The 22440-nt window shown below is 44.6% G+C and overlaps 4 protein-coding genes across 5 annotated transcripts; 1 reads left to right on the top strand and 3 right to left on the bottom strand.

Annotated features, from left to right (window-relative positions):
- Positions 1-8: 8 nt before the first annotated feature.
- Positions 9-10871, bottom strand: LOC128306605 (coronin-7). 2 transcript variants are annotated; one of them, XM_053044160.1, is made up of 12 exons: positions 10587-10871; positions 8310-8886; positions 7660-8213; positions 7442-7594; positions 6473-6997; positions 5776-6084; positions 5541-5558; positions 5187-5368; positions 4191-5111; positions 3620-4101; positions 3434-3549; positions 9-3290 (listed from the first exon to the last, which is right to left on the bottom strand). In XM_053044160.1, exons 2-12 carry the CDS (start codon positions 8803-8805, stop codon positions 3198-3200), a joined length of 3849 nt encoding a protein of 1282 aa, XP_052900120.1. In that variant the 5' UTR covers positions 8806-8886; positions 10587-10871; the 3' UTR covers positions 9-3197. The 2 variants fall into 2 exon arrangements, with proteins under 2 accessions (XP_052900120.1, XP_052900121.1); XM_053044161.1 differs by lacking the exon at positions 6473-6997.
- Positions 10872-11648: 777 nt separating this feature from the next.
- On the bottom strand, positions 11649-12342 carry LOC128307205 (UPF0729 protein AGAP000931). Its single transcript, XM_053044951.1, has 2 exons — positions 12188-12342; positions 11649-12128 (listed from the first exon to the last, which is right to left on the bottom strand). Exon 2 carries the CDS (start codon positions 12015-12017, stop codon positions 11742-11744), a length of 276 nt encoding a protein of 91 aa, XP_052900911.1. The 5' UTR covers positions 12018-12128; positions 12188-12342; the 3' UTR covers positions 11649-11741.
- A 1327-nt stretch (positions 12343-13669) lies between these two features.
- On the top strand, positions 13670-18924 carry LOC128306993 (uncharacterized). The gene is made up of 3 exons (XM_053044690.1): positions 13670-13750; positions 13854-14003; positions 17339-18924. The coding sequence occupies exon 3, from the start codon at positions 17339-17341 to the stop codon at positions 18350-18352; it is 1014 nt and encodes a 337-aa protein (XP_052900650.1). The 5' UTR covers positions 13670-13750; positions 13854-14003; the 3' UTR covers positions 18353-18924.
- On the bottom strand, positions 14243-21028 carry LOC128306992 (diacylglycerol lipase-alpha). The gene is made up of 9 exons (XM_053044689.1): positions 20934-21028; positions 20753-20859; positions 20080-20684; positions 19908-20006; positions 19644-19844; positions 19138-19556; positions 18698-19072; positions 18448-18580; positions 14243-17197 (listed from the first exon to the last, which is right to left on the bottom strand). Exons 1-9 carry the CDS (start codon positions 21026-21028, stop codon positions 15308-15310), a joined length of 3924 nt encoding a protein of 1307 aa, XP_052900649.1. The 3' UTR covers positions 14243-15307.
- Positions 21029-22440: the final 1412 nt, after the last annotated feature.

The raw sequence follows: 22440 nt of genomic DNA, 5'->3' as shown, positions 1-22440 counted from the left end.
CATAGAGCTTTCGATTTCTTTATTTTATAATCTATGTATATATATACCAGTACAATGAAATATATGGCAGGGCACAGGGAGGATTGGGGAGTATAAGAAAGATGTTCGTTTGCCACCAAACAATGAGGCTGCTGATTTACAATCTTTGGCAGTTTCAAAGACACCCATAGGCAAAAGACCTCCTTTACAATACACAAACTTTGATACGGGCCGGGGCGTAATGGCGTTTCTTTGGATTATCACACACCAGTTTGTCGCATTTGCGTTCACACATTCAGTCAGATGCATGCACCATTAGGATTTGCAAAATTTGCTGTTATTACCGAAAAAACAGGGATATGGATAGAAGGTGGTTGGGATGTAGGTGATAGCTGACAAAGGTGTACGGGACATATAGGGTGCCTCAGTGCATTCTTCATTCACCATGTGCACTTGCAAAGATGGGGATTCAAAAGGATGGGAAAATAGAAACGAATTGCATACATTAAAACTAAACATGGTTAATTAATTGTTCAGCACAAATACACTGTTTGAAAGGAAATTAACAGTCTCACCTCATCATACATCATACAAGAGTGATGTGTTTGCTAGAGTACTGGAGTGCGCAAATCCCGTTGGAAAAAGGCGACAAGAAATTAGTGCATTCTAATTTGCAATTGTAAAACGTAAAGACTGTTACATGGAGTATGTGATTAAGTTCTTCAAATCAATCATAATCAACTTAAGCGTTGATAATGGCACCGATAATTCTCCGTTTTGCTTGACTCGTCTCATTTTCTATCTGTTTTGTTTTCCCCCTTCATTTCATTATGCGCTTTTCCATCGGTCCTAAATATCAGACTATTTTTTTTTTCTATATATCAGAAGAAAGTAAAACTAATTGATACAAATTGATCACAATGTTTTAGCACAAATTTTCGAGAAAAGAAAAAAAACACACATTGCTGTTAAATAAAAAAAAATAATAAAACAAACATATCCTAATGCCTAAAAACGCCAAACGGTGACAAAACAAACATGTATGTATATGTACAGGATGTAAGCGTAGGGAGCTGATAGAAATCTTTTTTTGCCAAAAATGCGTACAATGTTGGGGTAAGAACTATAAAATCTATGAAGGGAAATTATTTCTAGTGTCCCCCTTGCGATGTTTTGTGCGTTACGTTGCGTGCGTGTGTTTATGCTGCTTTTCTTGTGTATCTTTTTCTCTTTTGCTGTCTTTTCAGCTACATATCCATTCTATCCGTTTCTTCTTCTCTTTATCTCATCTCTTATTGCATAGTATTCTAGCGTCCCACAGGCACATACCAGGCCAATGCTTTCTCTATTTGTTACACAATTGTTGTCTAATTTATCTTGTGCCGGTTTTTGTAATGGGTTGTGTTCATAGGAATGGAGCATATTAACGTTCGCACAGATCCTTTCACACCTCACCCCCTACTTGACTAGCCTTGTTTCGTTGAAGCTTCTTCTTTAGCGGTATATAAATCGTTCAAATGCATTTACTGCTTGCAGCCCCGTAATTGTGTTGGTCTAGTAGAAAAGCAATCTAACAAATGCGGTTTGGAGGTAGATCATTTTGCATCTTCCAAAATGAAGTATCCTGTTATCATAAGTGGGTGTAACATTGTGTGTAAGCCACTCTCTTTCCAAAACCTATGCAATATAAGCATTTTTAAGCATCCTTGTATCTTTCATCCGAACGATTGACGGGATTTCATCTTTTTCTACCTCAACTACCTGGCAAAAACGCAAGGGTAAATCCGGTCCAACACACACACAAAATTTGTCATATTGCTCTTGGCTGTTTGGTGTAGCAAAATTATGCTCTAAACAACAATAATGGTCATGTTTGCCCTACTTTCTCGAGCATGATTCATAATATCAGTAAATAATATTACAAAACTGGAAGTAATGACAATCTTTAGTGGCCGATTTCCGTTCGCTTGATGTAGATATAGTTGTCAAAATATTGTCATTTTTGTTATGTATCGCTAATATGTGACTTTACCACGAGGTTTATTAAAAATGAATGAATGATTAAATGCTTCATTTGTAAGACCTATTCTGTGTATATCCTATAGTATCCAAAATTACTCTTCCATTTGTCATTATTAAGGGCAGTATGTCTAAGCCATGTCTGTATGTTTGTGTTTTTGTGTTACCTGTTTTAGTGTTATTTGCAAACGAACTGGGAAAAGAGAGCATTTTGACGATACATTTGTTCTATACGAGCGTGTAGCCTTGTAGAACTTGTTGTTTTTATGAGAGCCTGTACACATAAGATCTAGTCTTTTTTACGTTTCTATCATCTGCTGTTGAATAAGTTGATTTTGGTTGGGTTTTCCCTTTGCTTACACAATTTACTTTACTTTACTTGCACTTTACTTTAACGTGCAATGAGTAGCGTGAGGAATGAGTTTAGGAAAGTAGGAGGATGGTTTATCAGTCTCCGTTTGTTATAGTATAACTATCCAATTTCTCGATTTATCCGGACTGTTCGCCCATGCGCAGGACTGACTATCCAGCTCAAATAAAGTCAACGAAAGCCACAAATGGCGCAGGCCAAAAACTCTTGAGCTTGTTGGGCCGATAAAGAAGCAATACGCAGGAATGATGATCATATTACGGGTTAGTCAAAAGTCAAGAAAAAGCCAGGAATGGCAGTCCACAATACCATTGAGGTTCAAGAGAAAACGAAATCTCAAGCGTCACGCGAAAATGTGTGTGGCTTCATAGTTCGCTCAAACTAAGCTGCACGCTTTTACGACCGGCTTGTTCTGTGTGTCTGAACGGTTTAACGGAATTGAAGAGGAATGCCTGGATCGATTCCTTTCAAGCTTCTTGGTAATTGCACTCCATCATCCTTTTATACACAGCGTCGCCGTGTACGCGTATCTGTTATGGACTGTATAAGACGAACTCTTCGTACTTCCCGAATATCAAGGAAATTTACAGTTTTACATTACGCAAACCGAAATAAAAGAGCGCACACAGGAAGAACAGAATAAACATAGAGAGAATAAAAATTTAATTACCTTTGGCGTACCAGCGGAATACTTGCTGCCGTGGTGCGCTATTAGGTAGGGCCGAAATCATCATTTACACGCGAATGTAAGTATGGAATTTTCCATGTAGTTAGTGAAATATTATCATTAAAGATAGGAAGCTGCAAAACAAATGGAGAAATTTCTCGCTCATTCTTCCCATTCCTTCTCGTCTACGCCTTCCATGCTGTCCTGTTCGAGCTTCTTGTTCACGGACATGCGGGCGCTAACAGCATTTTTTATCTAAAAGTAACAAAAAAAAAAAGATCCACTAAAGAGCCAATTCATATTGCTACACGATAGAGAAGGAAGAAGGGTGATCGTATTTGGATGTTTGAAAATCTCACTAGGATCAATAAATAAAATTAATAAACAGCGCGTTTCACCTGCTCTTGTACGTGCTCGGGAGCCTTCGAAAATGGTTTCTGTATTCCCTGTGGCATTACAATGGCGTCAGTTTTTTTAGAAGGTGTGGTCGTTACAGTTGGCTGAATCGAAGACACTAAAAAAAAGATGGCACATAAATAAGAACATCAATCCATACACGAAAGACATTAACGTTGGTCACTTACGCGTATCCATGCCGTCCGGCTTCAGGCTTATGCGAGTTGGTGTTACGTCCCGACCAGCAAACCATTCATCACCGCTCAGTGTCGGTTGCCACAGCACCTTGGTCGGTGGGAACAGATCGTCTTGGAAAAGCTCAGATTTAATGCGCGGTACCTTGAAGCTCAGCGGCTCAACCGTGCCGTTCGTAAGCCAGAGCGCCCGAGCAAACTCGACCGTTGCCACATCGCAATGGTTCTTGCTTAAAAAGCTGAGACCTTGCGTCAGCGTGGTGCAACGGTGGTGGGACAGCGGGCAGATAAACGGTGCCTCGTCGGTAATTTCGAAGCAGTAGATTGTGCTGTCTCCCTTGCCAGTGGCGAACAGCGTGGAGCTGTCTTCATCGTAAAACGGCATCAGTATAGCGGGAGAAACGTCCAGTCCGACCATGCCCATCGGCGCACTGAGATCAGTGAGTTTGTATACGTAAATCTGGCGTTCGGATACTCTACAAAAATCAGGGTAGTAGATAGTTAGAACAAGCGTCAAATTGAGTGAGGTAATGAATAACTAAGTAGAGGAAATAGATATGCTTACTTGTCAAATCCAGTCACCACTAAATATTCGCCTTCAAGAGCCCACACAATGCGTGCGCCGCGTGTTCCTATCGGACCCGTACCTTCGTTCGTCGGTTGCGACGATTTGCGTGGTTCATACACCCGTATGCGTCCATCCTTTGACACGGTGGCACCGTAACGGCCACACGGGCTCCACGAAAAGCAGAATATTTGGTCAGTGTGACCATGCAGGCTGTACTTCTCCGTCATCCCGACCAGATCCCACAGCTTCATCACCATGTCGGTGCTTGCTGTCAGCAGCACATTCTGTGCCAATGGGTGGAATCTCATGATGTAAATTTTGTCGGTATGCGCAACAAGCATCGCCTCCGGTTCGTTCGTCGGTTCCGTCAGACCGCCAGCAGGTATGCGCCACAGCTTTACCGAACCATCGTCACAGGCAACAGCGAGCCGGTGCGAGTCAAACGGATCCCACTGGAAATCCATGATGTTTTGGATGTTGACCAGCGTCGGAATGACACCGTCAGGCAGGCGACCCGGATCGCTTAGCTCCAGCACCGCTATTTTACCACCCGCCCCGGCAATCGGTACCGCCACACGCTCGGCATTCGCTTGAAAGCCATCGCACTCGCCGGGTATTTGACGGCTCAGGTTACGTATGTTCTCTATGTGCGTGCTCTTATGCCCGGGGGTACCCTTCAGGTGTCGGAACTTGGACACACGTCCAAACACGGTGGAGGTTCGCTTGGAAGCGACGTTGTTATTGGCAGCCGATGAGACACCAGCGGTGCTATTGCTTCGTTTGACTATGTCTGGCATGTTCTCCTTCGACAGATCACTACGATTGCGCAGAAAGTCCGTGCTCATCGGTGGTGGCATCAGTTCGGAGTCGTCGGAGCACGTCTTCTGCTCACCCCGAACTTTCAGCGAATCAAGGCGTCTGAGGAGATACGTGTGTGCGTGATAAAGGAAGAATAAGGTACTGCACCACTAACCATGATCTTTAAAGTCATACCTGAGTGGGGTTGGCGAGCTGGCCTTTTCATCCTGTACACTCTGCGAGCGACTTTCGAACATGCGCCGCCTTTCGGCAAGGCTTGTTCGCTGAGCACTCATCCGCTCAAATTGGTTTTTGGCATCGTCCGAGCTCGAATCAAATTGGTCGACTGATTCTGACGAAGCTTGACGTTCAAAGATCTGAAACACAAGTAGAAGGGAAATTAAACATGTTTTCGTGCAAACATTTAAGGAACTACCACTAGCTGCTATAGTAACTAGATTCCATGGTATAGTAAAAAAAAAAACAAAACAACAAAGGGACGACCAAACAAACAAAACGAACGTATGGAATTGAAGCACAATATGTAACCTTTTCTTGTTCACACGGCTGTTGCGCATTCAGCAGACAATCAGCAATCCCGTTCCGGGCCCAAGATGTGTGTGTGTGTGTGTGGTTAGTTGGGTGGAAGTATAAAAAAAGACATTGTTGGTTGATTAGTAGTGATCGCACGTCTATATGCATCAAACGCTTCCTTTGAAGTCGCTGTATGTTTACGTTTCTCTCCGGAAGCATAATATTCCGGTACGCTTCCGGTTATTCTTACCTTTCGAAGTTCTGCATGCGGAAGTTGACGCGTGTCTATGTCGCAATCGTCCATCGGTTCGGCAGATGTTTTTTCCTCATCGGTAGGACTGCAGTCTTTGGGTTCCGGTTCTGTCGCGATGGTTACAGTGTTGCCATTTGTTTCAACTGAAACAACATCGCCAACTATCGTATGCGAGGGTACTGATGATATGCCCTCTTTGTCGGTGCCCGGTTCCACACCGGGTACGACTGGGACGCTGAACACCTTGTCGAAGGAGAAATCACCCGATGCTCCAGAGCTGCAGAAAGGCTTTGGTCCCAGACGTGGCTGGTTTTGTTTTGTTTTTTTTTTGTACATAAAATTAATAAGATGAAAAGATATATTAGTTACTGCGAAACAATAAACCAACAGCTAAATGTAAGCACTTCAGACGTTCAAACTTTGTACTCACGGACAGGCTGCCCGTTTTGAAAAAAGTGTGAAAGTTTAAAGACTCCATATAAAGTACAAACAAAAGATAAATAAAAAAAAAACACTTAAAATCAATGTACTTAAGGTGAATGAAGCAATCTAAAACTAATTTGTATGAGCTACGAATGGGTTAATGTGATGCATATGCCGTATCGAAACTACTAAACTGAATGAACTGAATGAATAACGAAATGCACTATAGAACACATGAAGTGAAAGGATGAGTTAATGCACGCCTGTTAACCTTGTATCCGCTGGTAGTGCGCGGTCTGGCAACCGGGCGCGGAGTGACGGCAGCGCTAGGTGTGGTGGCCGTCGTCGTAGTTACGTCCTCGTTCGTACCACCGACGGGCGTAGACATCTGCTCACAGACCGAATTGTTGCGCGAGGTCCGTGGCAGCGGTTTGGGTGGCGTTGTTTCGCCGGTACGTGCCTCCGTCTCCGAATCGAACGACAGCGAAGATGTTTCCCGCTGCTGGAGATGATTATCATTGCCATTTTTCTCGGTGGGTGCCAGCGGATGGTTACCGTCCTCATCCTTTTCTTTGTGCGCCGCCGATATTTCCTTGAATCGCTGCTCCAGCTCACACTTCTCCGTGTGCGATTGTTGTTCCATGTGTTTGATTTTCTCCTTGATCGGCACGAACGTTGTCTTTACGATTCCTTTCTCACGCTCGATTTTCGCTGCCGTCGAGATGTTGGTGGACTGTGCGTTGCGCATCTTGTTAGCGATATTGTTCACCACCTCGTTTAGCGGTCCGCGAAGGACCTTCAGTTACGGAAGGATGTTAGCAAATTGAGGAAACAGAGATGGGTTGTTTTATACAATGTAGGAGCGCAAGCAAGTAAGCAACCAGACGGTAAGCGAGAAGAGAGGAAAGATAGGGGGAACGCATATTTAGTGGGTTATGATATTAATGACTAGATTAATGTAACGACGCCCCGACTGCTCTCCTCAGACAACACAACCTGACTGATGTACGATTGCGTACCGAAAATGAGCGCTACGATTAATATTACCAATACGGCAGTTTCTATCGCATTTCCATCTTGTGCCGTTCAAAATTTGAATATCGCTATACAAATTTTGAAAATTGCAAAGCACGACCACATGCATATATATACAGGCGTTAGTAACAGGGCACGGCGAACCGAGGCTAGAGCGGATTTCTAGTAATTAAAGGAGAGAAAATTTGATTGAAGTTGAACCTACAATGATTGGTGCGTCGCCCAGTTCGCGTTTTGCTGGATCCAGACTAATTTTTGGCACCGGTGTGTTTGCACCACCGAACCACTGCGTCGCAGACAGATCGGTTTTGAAGCCATTCGTTTCCGGGTACAGGTCAGTGTGAAAATCTCGGTATGTCTGTACAAAAACAAACAAACATTAGAGACGTGAGGATTGCTTACCGAAAGCAGTTAATAACTTACCTTGCGCGGAACTTGGTACATGATTGGGATGACGGAGTTGGAAGTCAACTGCATGATGCGATTCACTTCCCCTTCCATCACTTTCAGCGCCCGTTTCGGTACCAGGCAGGCACCCTTCGTTTGTTCTCCGGAATGGCGGATACCCTCAATCAGGTACGGATCCTTGTCCGTCACCTCGAGATAGTTGATCGTCGTGTCACCCTTGCCGGACAGGAACAGCATGTTGGTGTCCGGATCGAACAGCGGCATCAGGATACCGGTGGAACAGTCGAGTTCGAGCGTTTTTTCCGGCTCCGAAAAGTTACGGAGATCGCGTATGATCACCTGCCGCAAACGGGCCGAATCGAACCCGGTGCTAAGGATGCGGTTTTGATCGCCGAGCCATACCACGCGCGAGTCCTTGATGCTTTGGTGGCTTTCCGCTGCTAGCGTTATTGGGGTCGGTGCGCGCGGATCCATCACACGCAACATCTTATCCTTACAGCTTGTCACGCACAGCCGTCCGTCTTGTTTCCAGCTAAGTGACTGAATGACCTCCGGGTGTTCGTTGTTAGCTGCAAAATTGCAAACGATAAAATGCCAATAAATATGGGGTAATGAGGCGAATGGCGCAACGCGTTGCATGACAGTGTGATTGTTCAATTACTTACAGAACGCTTCCTGCTGGCACGTTAGATCCCACAGGCTGACGCATCCGATAGCGGTCGCAAACAGCAGACAGTCGGCGGTCGGATGAAAGCCGACCGTTTCAACGCGCCGCTGTTTGGTCGAGAACGTACACTCCGGGGTCGAGATCGATTGTTCCAGTCCTTTCTCCGGTATGTGCCACACCTTCACCAGGCAATCCTGTGAGCCGGTCGCCAACAGACCGTCGTGAAACGGGGAAAAGTCCAGATAGGTAACCGTGTCCGAATGCGCATGCAGTAGCGGCATCGTTTTGCTCTTCCGGCCACAGTCATCGATCGGCAGCACGGCCAGGCTGGAACCGGCATGCTCCCAGTTGAATGCGATAAATGCCGCCGATGCCGCTATGTTGTTACCGTACGTTTGATATGAACCGACAAAGATATCACGAATGCATGCCTCCGGTTTTGGCACGATCGGTGTCGCGTTCTTATATTTGGATGCTTTAAATCTCCACGCCATGTTCGCGGGCGGTTTTGCTGATCGTCACAAAACCAGATCTCGTTACAAGTCTTCCTCGGTGTATAGTGCGTAGACGGTTTGCTGCAACGGGAAATGCAGTCATTTAGGAATGTTTGATCGAGGAAGCCACCCCTCACGGGGGTCCATCGGACGCGCTCTCGATTTCCTGAAGGTATTTCACACAACACGGGAGTGAATCGTTCCTGCCATTCCGGATGAAGTTATCAGTTTGGAGAAACAAGGGAAAAAAGACGCGAGCCACAAACAACAAAGCAAACATTGCGAGTAAGGCAACTGTGTGCGAACCTACGGTTGTGTATGTGAGTGTGTAAGTACCATTGAGAACATCGTTGTGTGTCACCAGTGGGAAGCTTCATCCCGCCCTTGCTCACTGGAAGCGAAGCAGTGACCCTTTTCCTGAGGTTTTTTTGCGTAGCGCGTGCGCCGAGAACCCAACCGTACGGGCTGGAAAGGTGGCGAGGATATCAAACTACATATGCACACACATTACCGCCTAGCAACCTACCATAGTAGGCCCTACGTCCGCACCGGTTCCTTTTGGCTGCATCATCGTTATGCCACCTACAATAGGAACTGCGCTTTCATGTTGCAGCGCAAGCAGGACAGCGAAACTATGCGTGATATCTAATCATCCGAGACGGATCGAATCGTGCAGCGAGCGAACAAAAAAGGGAGGAAGACTCTGCGTCCCGCACAAAGAAATTGGCTTGTGACAGCTATTGAGCTAAACAACATACACAAAAATATTACAATCACTAATTCTTTCCTCAAGAATGGCCGAGTAGTTTAAGATTTCGATAATGAATGAACGCATTGTGAAGATTACAGTGCAAACCATTTGTTCTTTTGGTTTTGGAGCAGCAAGTTGAGCAGCACTTGGAATGAATTGGGCTTTCAGAAAAATGTTCGAACGTGCAGCTTGACTGTACAGGGCTCTGGTCACAGTTTTTTTTTATCGATATAGACGACAAGTGTTAAGCTCCTTTTTGTCTTTTACGCTCCCTCGCGCACTGTTCCGTACTCGCTTTCACGCATTTATCAACTGGAAATGGGACGCGCCTTACTCACAATATTTTCAAGATAATGTACGATTTTGTGGCGAAGAGCATAATGCAACCAAACTAAACTTTAGCTTTTATGGCTATGTCCTACGGATGTCCGTTTCTTAAAGGAAAGAAACCACCAATTTCCCCGAAGGGCCTGGGGCCAAAAAAAAAACGAGGGGCGAGAGGGAAAATGTTTTCGTTTTTCCTCACCAATATATCACCACCAAAAAAAAAAAGTGAAACCGGCCGGTGTATAGGGCGGAACCCTTTTTTGCGCGTGTTTTCTTCAACTTTTTTCCCACCCGTGCTCCGTGAAGCCGTTCTTGGGCGAGAGGCTGACATCACGATTTTTTTGCTGCACGAATATAGTAACCTCTGCCTATGGGACCATCTCATTCAACTCAGAGGGAATATAGCAAACTCTACCGCAGATAATTTGGTTTCTATGCACTGTTGTAAATGTTAACTCAGACCCCGAACTGGAACAGCGAGGGAGTTCTTGCAAATTGAAAATCGCGACCTATTTAGTCATCCAAATTTTGGAGGTGTAATGCTAATAATAATGGGGTTTTGGATATCCTAACGTACATATTTTTTGCTAAATTGCACTAGCTATCCACAAAATATTCACTGGACTATCTCCTGAGCATTTTCACCAAAGGTTGAATACCCAACCTAATACCCTGGACAGGAAATCAAGAGGCATACGCTTACCTTTATTTTAATCCTTCGCTAGTTATGCCGGCTGCTTCGATTTCGCTTGATTGCAGATTGGTTCTTGGCTAGAGGGTTTTCACTTCCCAGCGGGCCGGTTTGTGTTCTTTCTGCACCTGTGTGTCACAGCCTCTTTGAACAATGGCAACAACGAAAACCGGAAAACTGATTCACGGACCACGGTACACTACACACTACACACGATAAGCCGAGCGGGCTTGGAGGGTTTTCTTTTGCTGCTGCTTTCCTGGCTGTTGGCTGCTGTTCTCAAGACGACCGGAGGTGGGCTCCATCCGCTACGACTTCTGTTTCGACAATGAGCGGCTTTCTTCGATGATGCTGTCTTTTCGCCTGGAGATGCTGTGTGCGTGTGTGTGGGTTTTTGGTGTAAAAGACGCCGCGTCTGCGCCTGCGTATGTGTTGGTGACCGTTGTAACGCTGCTATACCACAAAGCAGTCCGTGAGCGGTGCGACAGCACATCTAATTACCTTGGTTTGTGTCTCGGGATGGACGATAGATGGCGCTTTCTGCAGGTTCTTCGTGCTGTTGTACTGGCTATACATGAATTTAATGTTTTATTTTATTGATATTCATTGAGATAAAAGGAAAACAATGTATCTAATTTGGGTGGTGGTAAATCTTATCTTACATTGTATGATCAAACATATAAATGGGGCTGCACGAGTTCTGCAACAGGGAATCAGCCACGAACGATGTAATTCACGTACACACCCACTCGCAGGTGGAACAGAGCCACTCACACATATGCGCAGACACATCTGGTAGCAATTATCAATACACGAATGAACTGCCGGATAGCATTTGGGGTGCAAGATGCACCGTGCAGTACGAAGGAACAAGAGGTCCCAGAAAGAACGGAAGGAAGGGACGGTAGGAATGTTCCCTTCCGGTCCCCCACAGAACAGAACAGCAAAGAACTGTTCATCTGCATGTATTATTATCTTAACATTATTGGAGCTGCAAAAAGCTTTGAAGTTCAGAAGTTTATCCAGATGTTCTTGAGATGAAAAGAGATTAATTTCCTGCCAGAAGAACAGCTCGTGTTTGAACTCTATACTTGCTTTAAGCGTTTATTTTTATTTTTCAATCCGTTTGGCTATTGCAAATCATCTAGCGGAAGCAAATGCGATAGTTCAAAGAGTTTTCTTGCTCGTTTCGTCGGGATCGCCGGGTGTTTGGTTGGTAGTTTCAACAGCTGCATCGGAGTTTTCCACGATGGTTGATTTTTTGCCCGCAAACCGACAAACTCCTCCGCTACAATCAAACGGATTTTTCGGTTCGGTCTTAATAACGTTTCCATGTTCGTCCTTCTTTTCCCACGGATTCCAGTATTTCAGTAGAATAGGCTGGATGAATTTATGCCAAAGATAGAGCAGAACGGGCACGATGAAGCAAGGTACACAAACCATTTTCGTTCACTGCTGTTTTAAGCTGTGATAAAATTTTCTAGCATAGGGTTTGTTTATTGGTCGCTTTGCTGATTGACCTCGGATCTGAGTTTTGTTGGAATGGTGATTTACCTAGGCAAAAGAAAAATATAAATTTCGGGTCGGAAGTTTACACTTGAAGACATACTTACTCATATAATTGGTTATATGTCACATGGATCAATTTTTGTCCAGTCTATAACATCCTGCGGTCAGGGAATTGAGATAATCTGTGTTGATTGAAGTTATGGAGAGCGAAAAATAATTATTTTTCGTATTTTCCAATTGTTCTACATTGAATACAATAAAAACAAACATTCGATGACAGTTGTAAATCTGTCAGCTGGCCAGAAAAGAGCAAGGTAAATACAGCGCAGTCACTCAAAAATCCAGCTTTGACAGCTGCAAGGCGGAAAATTTGTTCCGAAATAATTAAATCAGCTGATACCGTTGATGACGGAGGGATAGATACATATGGAAATGCAGTAGATTTTTAGGAGCAGTAGAAGATGCCGATAAAAAAAAACTTATAATATAGCAAGGTGGAAGTATTTGTTTCATGTATTTACATTTCGCTTCTTTTCGTTTTTCGAATGCGGTGGTTGTAGCAAAGCATTTGGCGATTTTCAGAATATCCTAGTTTGGTGCCGTCTAGCTAGAGTAGCATGTTCATCTTTAGCAAGTTTTGGTACGCTCAACTTCACCTTTTGTCATCATCGTGCAGAGATGCATCCATTGGTTGCACGTGCACGTTGGACACATGCACGTGCAAGATGATCACAGACAAACGATCGTGTTAAACGACTGGATGCAATGGCATAGCCCATCAGTTGTGGAGGCAACAGCCAATTTGAGTGCATTGTTGGCATCTCCACGCATCCCACGCATCAATGAGCGTGTTGGCCACCGTCAATGGAACGTGGTCTTGATCGGTCCAACGCAGCCTTCAACTGCGATCGTTACATGAGCCAGTGGCAGGGAATCGGGACGCTGGAGCTCACCATGCCGATGCTCTGTTCAACCAACCGAACCAGGTCAACGTGAGGTAAATATTTAAATATTGCAGCAGCTCGTGCCAATCAATTGGATGTCCTTGGTTGTTCCTAGTATGGTATAACCAAACGGAATGCCCTAATATGTCCTCGTACTGTAAACCGGTACAATTTTAATACAAACATAGTACAGAACAGGTATTCAAAAAATCCCATGCTGACGGATTTCGATTCGCCGAACAGGAAAAAAACAAAATCCTTGCAAGATGGGCATCCTTGCAAGGGATATCTGTCTGTACACACTTTGGTTCGTTGAAATGTCAAACTCGAAATCAAAATAAACTGTCAGCTAGAACAGCTTTTTCAGGCTCTTCAATCCGGATCGTGGCTGAAGTAAACGGCTGTCTTTACTATTCAATGAAAATATCTACCGGTACCGGTGGATTGTTTGGAAACTCGTAATTGATATACAGTGTAAGTAAAGATACACTTTCGCGCTGAATTGCTCAACATAAAGTTACAATTATGTACATCTATCGACTCCATTGGGAACAGTTATCTATCTAGCACAACAATATTTCAGAATCATTATTTACATTTCTTGTAATCATTACTTTCTTCTAGCTCTTCTATATCTTCTAGCTTGACTGTTAAAACATTGAACAATGCCCCACAATTAATTGAATCGCTGCAAACTATCAATCCGGAAGCCGGGCCGGGAAGGTAAGGGAAATTTGGTATAATACGCTTATGTTTGCATCATTGGTGAACAAAATGTACGGCGAAGCAGGAGATTAATCGGAGGTATTTTGTTTTTTCCTTCTAGTTCCGGTACGGGAAGTGGAAATCGTGGGACTTTCGCGCTTTACGACTGTATAGTTAGATTGCAAACAACTACGCTTGTTGGTGTTGTTGGTGCGCAAGAACTTTACGATTTGCCGCTGTGCCCAAAGACCTTATCCAGAGGAATTAAAGGGTAAATATTTCTTGAACACTTTACAATGTTTACTGAAATTGATAAATGGTTCGCGTTTGTGGCTTTGTTTGCTTATGGATTTCAAGAAATGGTAAATTAAATTGTGGCTAGTTGTGGCCGTACATTATCAAACAACAACAATAACAGTGAAGGAACGAGGAAAATTTGCAAATACAAAATTCGATTTTATTCAAAATATCAATAGATACGTTATCATCATCTAGTAACACAATACCATTGTCGATAGGCTAGTGTAGAATCATTTTGCACGAACGGAGTCATTTATAACGTACGGTAATTGTCTATTGTTTGTAAACCGGTCCAAAATATGCCAGCAGGCCTATTTTTAACTATTTGGGGTATTGGGGGATTGGCAAGAAAGTGGCCGTACTTATTATCAAAAACGAAACATAACTTGCTTTGCACTATTGTGGGTGTTTCTTTTAGTAATATCTCAGGTTTTAATTTGATTAGATAAAAGAAATTGAATTAGTTGTTTAGCATGATGGTTTTTAGTTTTGAATGCTCGTTTTAATTTAATTTCTTTTAATTGTTTGTTTCTTTAATGTAATTTTGTTTTGCTCTCTAATACACATATTCTCTTTTGCCATTGATTAAGATCGTAAATTTAGAATATATTACCCTTGTTTTTCATCCATCTAACATTAGAATTATTTGTTTATCATTTACGCTACAACAATTTTTTTGTTTAAATCTAATTAGTAATGGCTCTGCTCTCCGACTTTTTTATTATTTTTTGTTTTTTTTTTACAATGTTATTCTTTTGTTTTGTAATTACTCTTCAATACACATTCTATAAATTCAATTCTCAATCAATCGTCTAGTTTTATACTACCTTCTCCTTCCATTTGGATACACCTCCCAAGGGTCATGCATCCACGTACATTGTGTTGTGTATAGTAAAATTGACATTCACAATTCACAAATTGGGATATATCCCTACTATTCGATTAGCGTTTAGTGAACACCTAAGCAATGAGATACGATCATTTGAGAGTAATTTAAAGATATTTCTTAAACTCCGCAACCAGACCCAGGGATCTGTTTCGGGGTTACATGCTGCAGCAAAATGGAATACGTAACGAGCATCACAGGCCTACGGTTTTTTTTCTGTTTGGCACACTGTATCGGTCCCATTTGGTCCGTTGAGCAAAATGTCACTAAATTAAAAAGAGAGCTCGTATGAAATCAACCAAAAGCATGGCTATTGAACCTGGAGGTAATTTAATATCACTACTCACTGTTAGAAGTAAAGTGAATGCAACTGGTTACGATTCGCATACCTAAACGTTGCTCTCGTTTTTGCGCGCTTGCTGGATGTGCTTGTTGCCGGTGGTGAGAGAGGCGCAGGAACTCGCCGGTGAACAACGAGACTCGACTGTTTCCGTACCGGCAGGATTAAACCCATCCACCGCTATAATGTGTCGCTCGGTTGGGTGCACCGTGTTTTTCCTGCGCCCAAAGCCACTCGTATTTGGTGACGAATGTTCAGCCAGGTTCACCAGCAACGGGAAGGTTTCGGTACGTATCTCTATAGCTGTGGCAAGCGGTTCTTGCGCACCTGCCAGCTTTATCGGTGTAATCGGTTTAACGGATTTGGCCGGTGGTAACGCACCTGGCCGTGCAGTTTGGACGTAAGATGGTCGCGCGTTGTCATTATTGCCGTTTTTGCTGTAGAAAACGGGAAAGTGTGACTCGAGCAGTCCGGCCTTAACCGGCGGTGATGGCAAAGCGGGAACAGTATGGATCGGGTAAACATTATTATTGTCCTCGTTTCCTGCTTGTGTCGGTGCTGCACTCCGGTCGTGTTGCGGCCAAGAGCTTGTGCCAGCATTCTTATCGTGCTCCTGGTGGAGGCCTTTGTTGATGAAAGCATTGCCACTGGCAACTTCGCTGGGTTTGCTAAACTTGAAAATGTTGAATGACGTGTACTTATAATTGTAACATTCTCGGTGGTTAAACTTCTGGCAGCACTTTCCATTCGATATGCTTCGGCATGGACAGGTCGGGCAGCTGGAGCTGCACCGTGTTGCGCTTTCACTGACATTACCAAACGCTCGCCTTTCCCCCGCAGCGTGTTCATTCAGCTCATCCTGCACCAGAATATTTTGATTACCGTTAGTAGCAAGCGGCAGAGTACCCTTCTCACTGATTGTTGCTAGAACACCGTTCTCTTCCATTGTATTTACAGCCTGCTCCTGGTCGTAACTCTCAAGGGTGGTGCTCGAATCGGACGACGCTTGATTTAGGACGAATATCTTTCCCATCCGCTTGTACTGGTAAACGGTACGAGCATCTTCGGCGCAGGTTGACAAATTGCCGCTCACCTTCGGTGTACGGCGCAATACTTTCGGCGTGTGAAGCTGCGATTCCACCGCTTGCATGTCGTTCCGCTCGCCCACTCGCATCTGCCGTAACTCCTTGCCATTGTCTAACCCTTTCTCCACACCGCCCGTCATGCAGTTCGAGATGCTCGCCCGCGAGCTTATGCTGGACAGTTCCGACAAACTTTCCGGACTAGCGAGCGGCGCCATACCGAACCAATCATCGTGTATTAGATCGATCTTCTGCACCTCGTAGGAGTTTCTGCGTGTGATGCCGAGTGACAGGTTGTCCGCCCGGTACGCCGCGGTGCCGCCGGGTGCGGTAGGTTGAAACATGAGGTACATATCGTTCCGCGTAGGATTTGCTGAGGCGATAAAATTTAACGTCTTGGCGGCGTTACCGCTGGTAACCGAAGGAACACGGGTTACGGTTGCCATTGCCGGTGCAACCGCGCTTTGTACTTCCGCTAAAATCACAGTTGTTACTTCGCTCGGCCCTGAGATGCTCTTAGGAATTCCGCTATCCTCGACTAGACTGGACAGGGCGCTATGCTGTCCGACCACACTGTCGGCGATTGAAGACGGCTTTGAAATATCGACGTGCTGCTGCTCGTGTGCCGGTGCGTGCAGGGACTCGCCGCGGTGTAGCTGTAGCAATTGCATATTGGTAAAAGAAGTTTCCAGACAGATCTTATGTTGTGCGACAGGTGAAGCGAGATTTGGTTGAAGTGTTTGGCTTACGGTTGACTGTTCTCCTGCTGCCCTCGGCCCTTCCTCACTGTCCGTACAAATAAGCGGAGGGTTAGTGAATTGTCGATTCGGTTTCTGTGGTCCGATAGATGCGACGACCTGCAAGTTATTTTTTTTTTGAAACACAGACACACATAGTTAAAAGCGCGTTACATTCACCAGTATTCTGGGATTAATTTATAATAATCAGAGATATTGAGTGGGGTAATAATAGAACGTTCTTTTCGTATTATTTTTCAGATGCATCCAGAAGTGGAAGCCATGGATGTTGACGAGGTGCCGGAGAATATTATCAATTTAAATACGATCAAAATACGGTCCCGCAATGCTAACAGAATTCGTAATTTAAATGCTTCACGTGCAACAAGAGACCGTAAAGATCCAAAGTGCTTGATGCGCACCAACAAAAAATCCTCTACAGTGTGGCTGTTCCTTAAACTACTGCTGTTTGCAGTTTGTATTGGTGCTTTCATTGTTCATCTGAGCAATACCAAAGAGTTGGGTGAACATTTGAAAAACAATTATTATAAGGCGTACGAACGAATGTCCCGACTGTACAACGATCTCTGTACGAAACGTCGCGCTAACTTCACACCAATCGTGGAAGCAATCGCCGGTAATGTTATTGGGCAACAGCATTTACACGAAGAACTAGACGATTGGTTTCAAACCATAGGAAATTCTTCATATAGTTGCGCATTGTTCGTGGGAGCAACTGGTGTGGGTAAAAGTTTCACGGCCAACATCATCGCAAAACATTACCCATACCCGAGGAATGTTTTGCACTTATCGAGTACGAAATTGAATGATGAAAAGCAACACTATGCAGCATTTAAGATGGCCGTGTTTAAGATCCAGCAAGAAACATTCCTTCGCGGCAAATGCACGTACTATATGCTAGTGTTCGATTACGTAAACCCCACCGATATGCCATTCGTGAAGAAAGTGAGCGATCGGTTGCGTGTATTGAGCAACTCACATCATTTGATACTGCAGGCACTATTCATATTTAAAGGGACGGCAGACAATCTGCAAAACGATATGATCAGGCAAATAATTCCCGAGGCACGGCTCATCAATTTTGCCCCCCTTGGCAGAAACGAGTTAGAACACTGCATCCGGCGTGAGGCGTCCAAGATTGGTATTGATTTGCGCGACAAAGACTACATCGTGGAGCAGGTCGCAAATCACATTAACGTTACACGGCACGGCTGCAAACCTGTGCGAGCAAAGCTGTTGTTGCATTCTGGCTGATTAAAATACATTTAAAAGCGATATGCCGAGAAGACGACGAGATAAACGGGATTTAAATGTTGTAAACAAAAATGCGCCACGTAAATGTTCCTTACCTTCTCGAGTGCTGCCAACACTGTGTCGGGCATGTGATCTTGAATCATGACTGGCGAAATGAGTACCTCATCGAAATCCTTATTGTCAGCCCAAATAGCTTGATAGACTGGGTCTCGTTTTTTCAGCATTTGTCTAGTGCGATTAGAATTGTAGTTACAAACACAGAACGGTTATTAAATTACAATACAATTCCGAATAAGATCTTAAACACAGTTCACAACACACCGATGCAAAACGGACGATACTTACTCCTCTTGGATTGGATGGTGTCGTACGATATGTATGATGCGACCAGGTGGATAGAGTGGATGATGAAGTGTTAGTGCGATAGAATTATCATTCGGGTGTACCGTGCTTTGGCGCGCACTGTTGCGTTCCTGCTTGTAACGCTGCACGTTAGAATCCTTCGTCGACATCATCATGACGGATGTCGGTTCCGGTCCACAGCAGCAACAGATCGCGGAACAAGCGATTGTTTTCCATTTCGGATCGATGCTACGCTGGATTGCGTTGATCAGGTCGGCCCTCAGGGCTTCCATCTGGTAGAGCCCTATCCGTGGCACGACATCTTTACCAACCACCACCGAGGTGATGAACGATTTGCTGTACTCTACCGCAGGCATACTGGCGAGAAAATAAGGACGATAATGTAGCTGGATGTTGGAAATTTAAATTGCATCGTGGTTTACCTTAATAACCCACCCGGTGGGGAGTAGCTGTAACAGTGCAACACATCGTACTGCTGCTTCATCAGGATTGCCAGTATAGACGCTGTACCGGCGCCGAGCGAATGGCCTACCAATATTAACCCGAATCCGTGCGTACCCCGGGCAGGATTGTGTTTAAGGGCACGTTGGATAAGATTTTCCTCCTCCAGCTTCTGTTTAATGTAGATCGCCGCCTGCACCATACCCTTATGGCCGAGCCAATCTTCCCGCGGTGGATTCAGTGGCAACGGTTCGCCCTCGGCATTTAAATCCGTCAGCACATCCTTCATGCTGAGCGTACCCCGGATACTGATGACGATTTTATTGTAGTTGTAATCGATCGCAACGAAGAACGGTGTTTCGGCGATATCAACATGATATGTAGCATAAATAACTTCAACCTGTTAAGAGGGAGGGAGGGAAGAGAGTGTCATGTTGTGAAAATACAATGTATGATAAGCGGTAATGGTTATTCCGGCTACAATTACCTCGCCCAGTTCAAGCATCTTTTTGAGCGCGGCGTAATTACAGAAGCAACAGTTATCATCCACCACATCGACTGTGTTTCGCCTGCAAAAACAGTAACGCAACTCGGAAGCCAATTGACACACGCCAGTGCTTGAATGGCTCATGAGATACATGGGCCAACCGTACGCACCTTGCGCAAAGTACATATACCGAATAACAGTCTGCAAGTATGGTAAATAGACATGAAATATTATCAGTTCATGAGATGCACACTGGAAGCTCACCTGAAAATGGTCATAATCTCTGGAATCGTTCAGTGCCAGGAACTGTGTACCAGCGTTAATGGGTACACCGGACAAAAACTTGTGCGTTCCGTTCTTTTGCTGGAATAATAGTAGCATAGAAGGGAATCATTAGAACTCTCTCGACAGCCTGCTGTTGGGAGGGAATCAGCACCTGTCGCACGATAACTTCCCGTTCCAGCTTTTGGAACTTCCGTAGCAACACCAATCCAGCCACCACGTCCGACGGTACCACGTCGAGGTCGCGAAAAAAATCACTCAGCAAGCGGGCAATATCTGTAAAGGAGTTACGACTGCGATCGCTGTTACCCATGCAACAGAAGAGCAACCGACACCGATGGTCCCAGCTGTCCTGATACGCCCGGATCACTTTACGCTGCCGCCAGTTCCGGCTACGACTACCGCTGCGCTTGTAGTTGAAGCGTGATTCGGACTCGCGCATCGAGCGTTGGTATTTCTTCATCTTCACCCAGGACCGGCCGGCCGGATCAAACGTGCACCAGACGGTGGTAATCATACTGAGAATGACGAACAGGTTGCAGGCTATCGCGGCTAACATCACCTCTTTCGGTTCTGCCGCTGGGCAGGTCGCATAGTTATCTCTTAACCAGGTGATGCCCACCGTTAGCAGACCGAGATCGATCAGCATCAACAGTACGCGCCCGTACAGCAGGTATTGCATGGACGCCCTTGGTTCGGTGTCGAGGATGCTGCCACGCATCGATACCACACAGATGGAGAGTTCCAGGCACATGCACACTGCAAAAGAGGATGTAAGCCGTCGGATGCAACAATCGGTTCCAAGCACGGAATACAATAGATCTCACCTGCAAGCAGTATCATGTATCCAATCTGAAAGTACCAGAGCTGTAGAACGCAATTCTCCGTGCGATCGAAATGAAACGTTAGCGTCATTACCATCAGCACGACGAGCCTGGAAGAAGCGTGGAGAGCATTTTGTAGGTGTAAGTAAGAACTACTACCTTATGATATTATCTTCTTTCTTACCAAATGAAATGAATAACAAGTAGGAATAGGCCAGGGACTACGAGATCGTCTGAACCGACCGACCATCTTCGCTGAAACACTACTATACCAGGCATCTGAAACAGAAAGTTGATGACTTGATGACTGAAAGACGCTTAATATCTTGGTGTTCTAAATCATTGCACTTTGGTCTAAAGTGTTGTCCAAGTTTAATTCGTATTTCGTTATCGTTAAATTATGCCGCATACTATACACAATCATTCTAATTAGTTGATTAGTTGAATTAGTTGAATATCCTAATAGTTTTGACGCCTATTTGATTGGAACTTTGTGCTGGCCGTTTTAAATGAATAAGCAAAAAAAGGTAATATTGGAAATGTGCCTTAGTGTTTGATATCTCTACGCGTTTCGTCTAACACATTTGAAGGTCGTGTAACGAATCTCTTTTCCCCGCGAACTTCTTGGCAGAACTGATTCCAATAGCTCGCTAAATGTCCCCGGCATGACCTAATAGTTTGAGAAGTTTGACAATAGCCGAGGAAAGAAAAAAAATGGTAAATCTATTCAGTTAACGGTCGATACGAAGGCGAAGCCTTTTGAGACTCTCCGAATACGCTTTATGTCTTTCCGCATCGATCGTCTTTTCGGGTGATGAACTGATTTCTTTTTGCGATTATGCGTCATATCTGCGGGTGGGCTCGTCATACGATACAGCAAATACCGCAATTTGCCGGAAAACCAGCTCAAGGAAAGGTTACGATACGTTCATGGTAAGATATGACATCACTTCGTGGCACGAAACTTTACATGGGCTGGATGTACTGTATATTGCCGTACGTCTTCAGTTCAAACCACAAAACACGTCTCGTTTAATCGTGAAGCGGTTGCATGAGAAGATGGCGAAATTCAATAGAAGCATATGAAGGTTTGGCTAAACCTAAGAAGCGTCTTGAAGTCCTTAGCGTCTTGGTTACTGTATTAGGAGATGTGAATTTGTGATATCTCCTGAGTCTGACGGTGGGAATTTGCGTATAACATGGCGTAGGTATTTGTGTTGTAAAGTCAAACGAACCATGAATAGCTTAATAGTTAAACTAACAAATCACAACGGAGGTATATTTTTTAATCCAATACCCATTACCCAGCAGATCAAACGAGCTATAATCCTTGCGTTTCAGTATGTTCACCCCACCGGAGCACGGGTCTAAGCAGCGTTGAACCCACGGAACGTGACACATGCTTTGCATACGCGTTATAACTTTCCCACCTCGTATCACGTTTGGCATCAAGCCTTACTCACCGCGTAAAACGGGACCGTTCAGGATGATAGAGGGTGATGATAGCGGTGCACACACAGAGGTGAACTTGATGGGGTGGTTGATTGGGTGGAACGGGTAAAGAAGCGTGGGCAGGAGTATTACGACCACTTGGCGTTGTTCTGCGGTGGCACCATTTCTTCTTCCGCGCTGCCACCGTCGGTACGCTGTGATGCCTTCGGCGTCGTCCTCTGTGGGAGTCGGGCCTTTCG

Source organism: Anopheles moucheti, chromosome X (genome assembly GCF_943734755.1).
Source record: "Anopheles moucheti chromosome X, idAnoMoucSN_F20_07, whole genome shotgun sequence".
In the NCBI taxonomy this organism is placed as follows: domain Eukaryota; kingdom Metazoa; phylum Arthropoda; class Insecta; order Diptera; family Culicidae; genus Anopheles; species Anopheles moucheti.
The sequence above is the reverse complement of the archived record's forward strand: the minus strand, read 5'-3'. Positions and strand labels throughout refer to the sequence as shown.

Coding starts and splice junctions, on each gene's coding strand:
- LOC128307205 (XM_053044951.1), bottom strand. CDS start 12,017: ATGGTTTGTGTACCTTGCTTCATCGTGCCCGTTCTGCTCTATCTTTGG.
- LOC128306605 (XM_053044160.1), bottom strand. CDS start 8,805: ATGGCGTGGAGATTTAAAGCATCCAAATATAAGAACGCGACACCGATC. Junction 7,595..7,659: donor TGTACCAAGTTCCGCGCAAG/GTAAGTTATTAA, acceptor GTTTTTGTACAG/ACATACCGAGATTTTCACAC. Junction 6,085..6,472: donor GCACTACCAGCGGATACAAG/GTTAACAGGCGT, acceptor AAACAAAACCAG/CCACGTCTGGGACCAAAGCC.
- LOC128306992 (XM_053044689.1), bottom strand. CDS start 21,028: ATGCCTGGTATAGTAGTGTTTCAGCGAAGATGGTCGGTCGGTTCAGAC. Junction 19,845..19,907: donor GAGATTATGACCATTTTCAG/GTGAGCTTCCAG, acceptor CCATACTTGCAG/ACTGTTATTCGGTATATGTA. Junction 18,581..18,697: donor CACCATCCAATCCAAGAGGA/GTAAGTATCGTC, acceptor TAATCGCACTAG/ACAAATGCTGAAAAAACGAG.
- LOC128306993 (XM_053044690.1), top strand. CDS start 17,339: ATGCATCCAGAAGTGGAAGCCATGGATGTTGACGAGGTGCCGGAGAAT.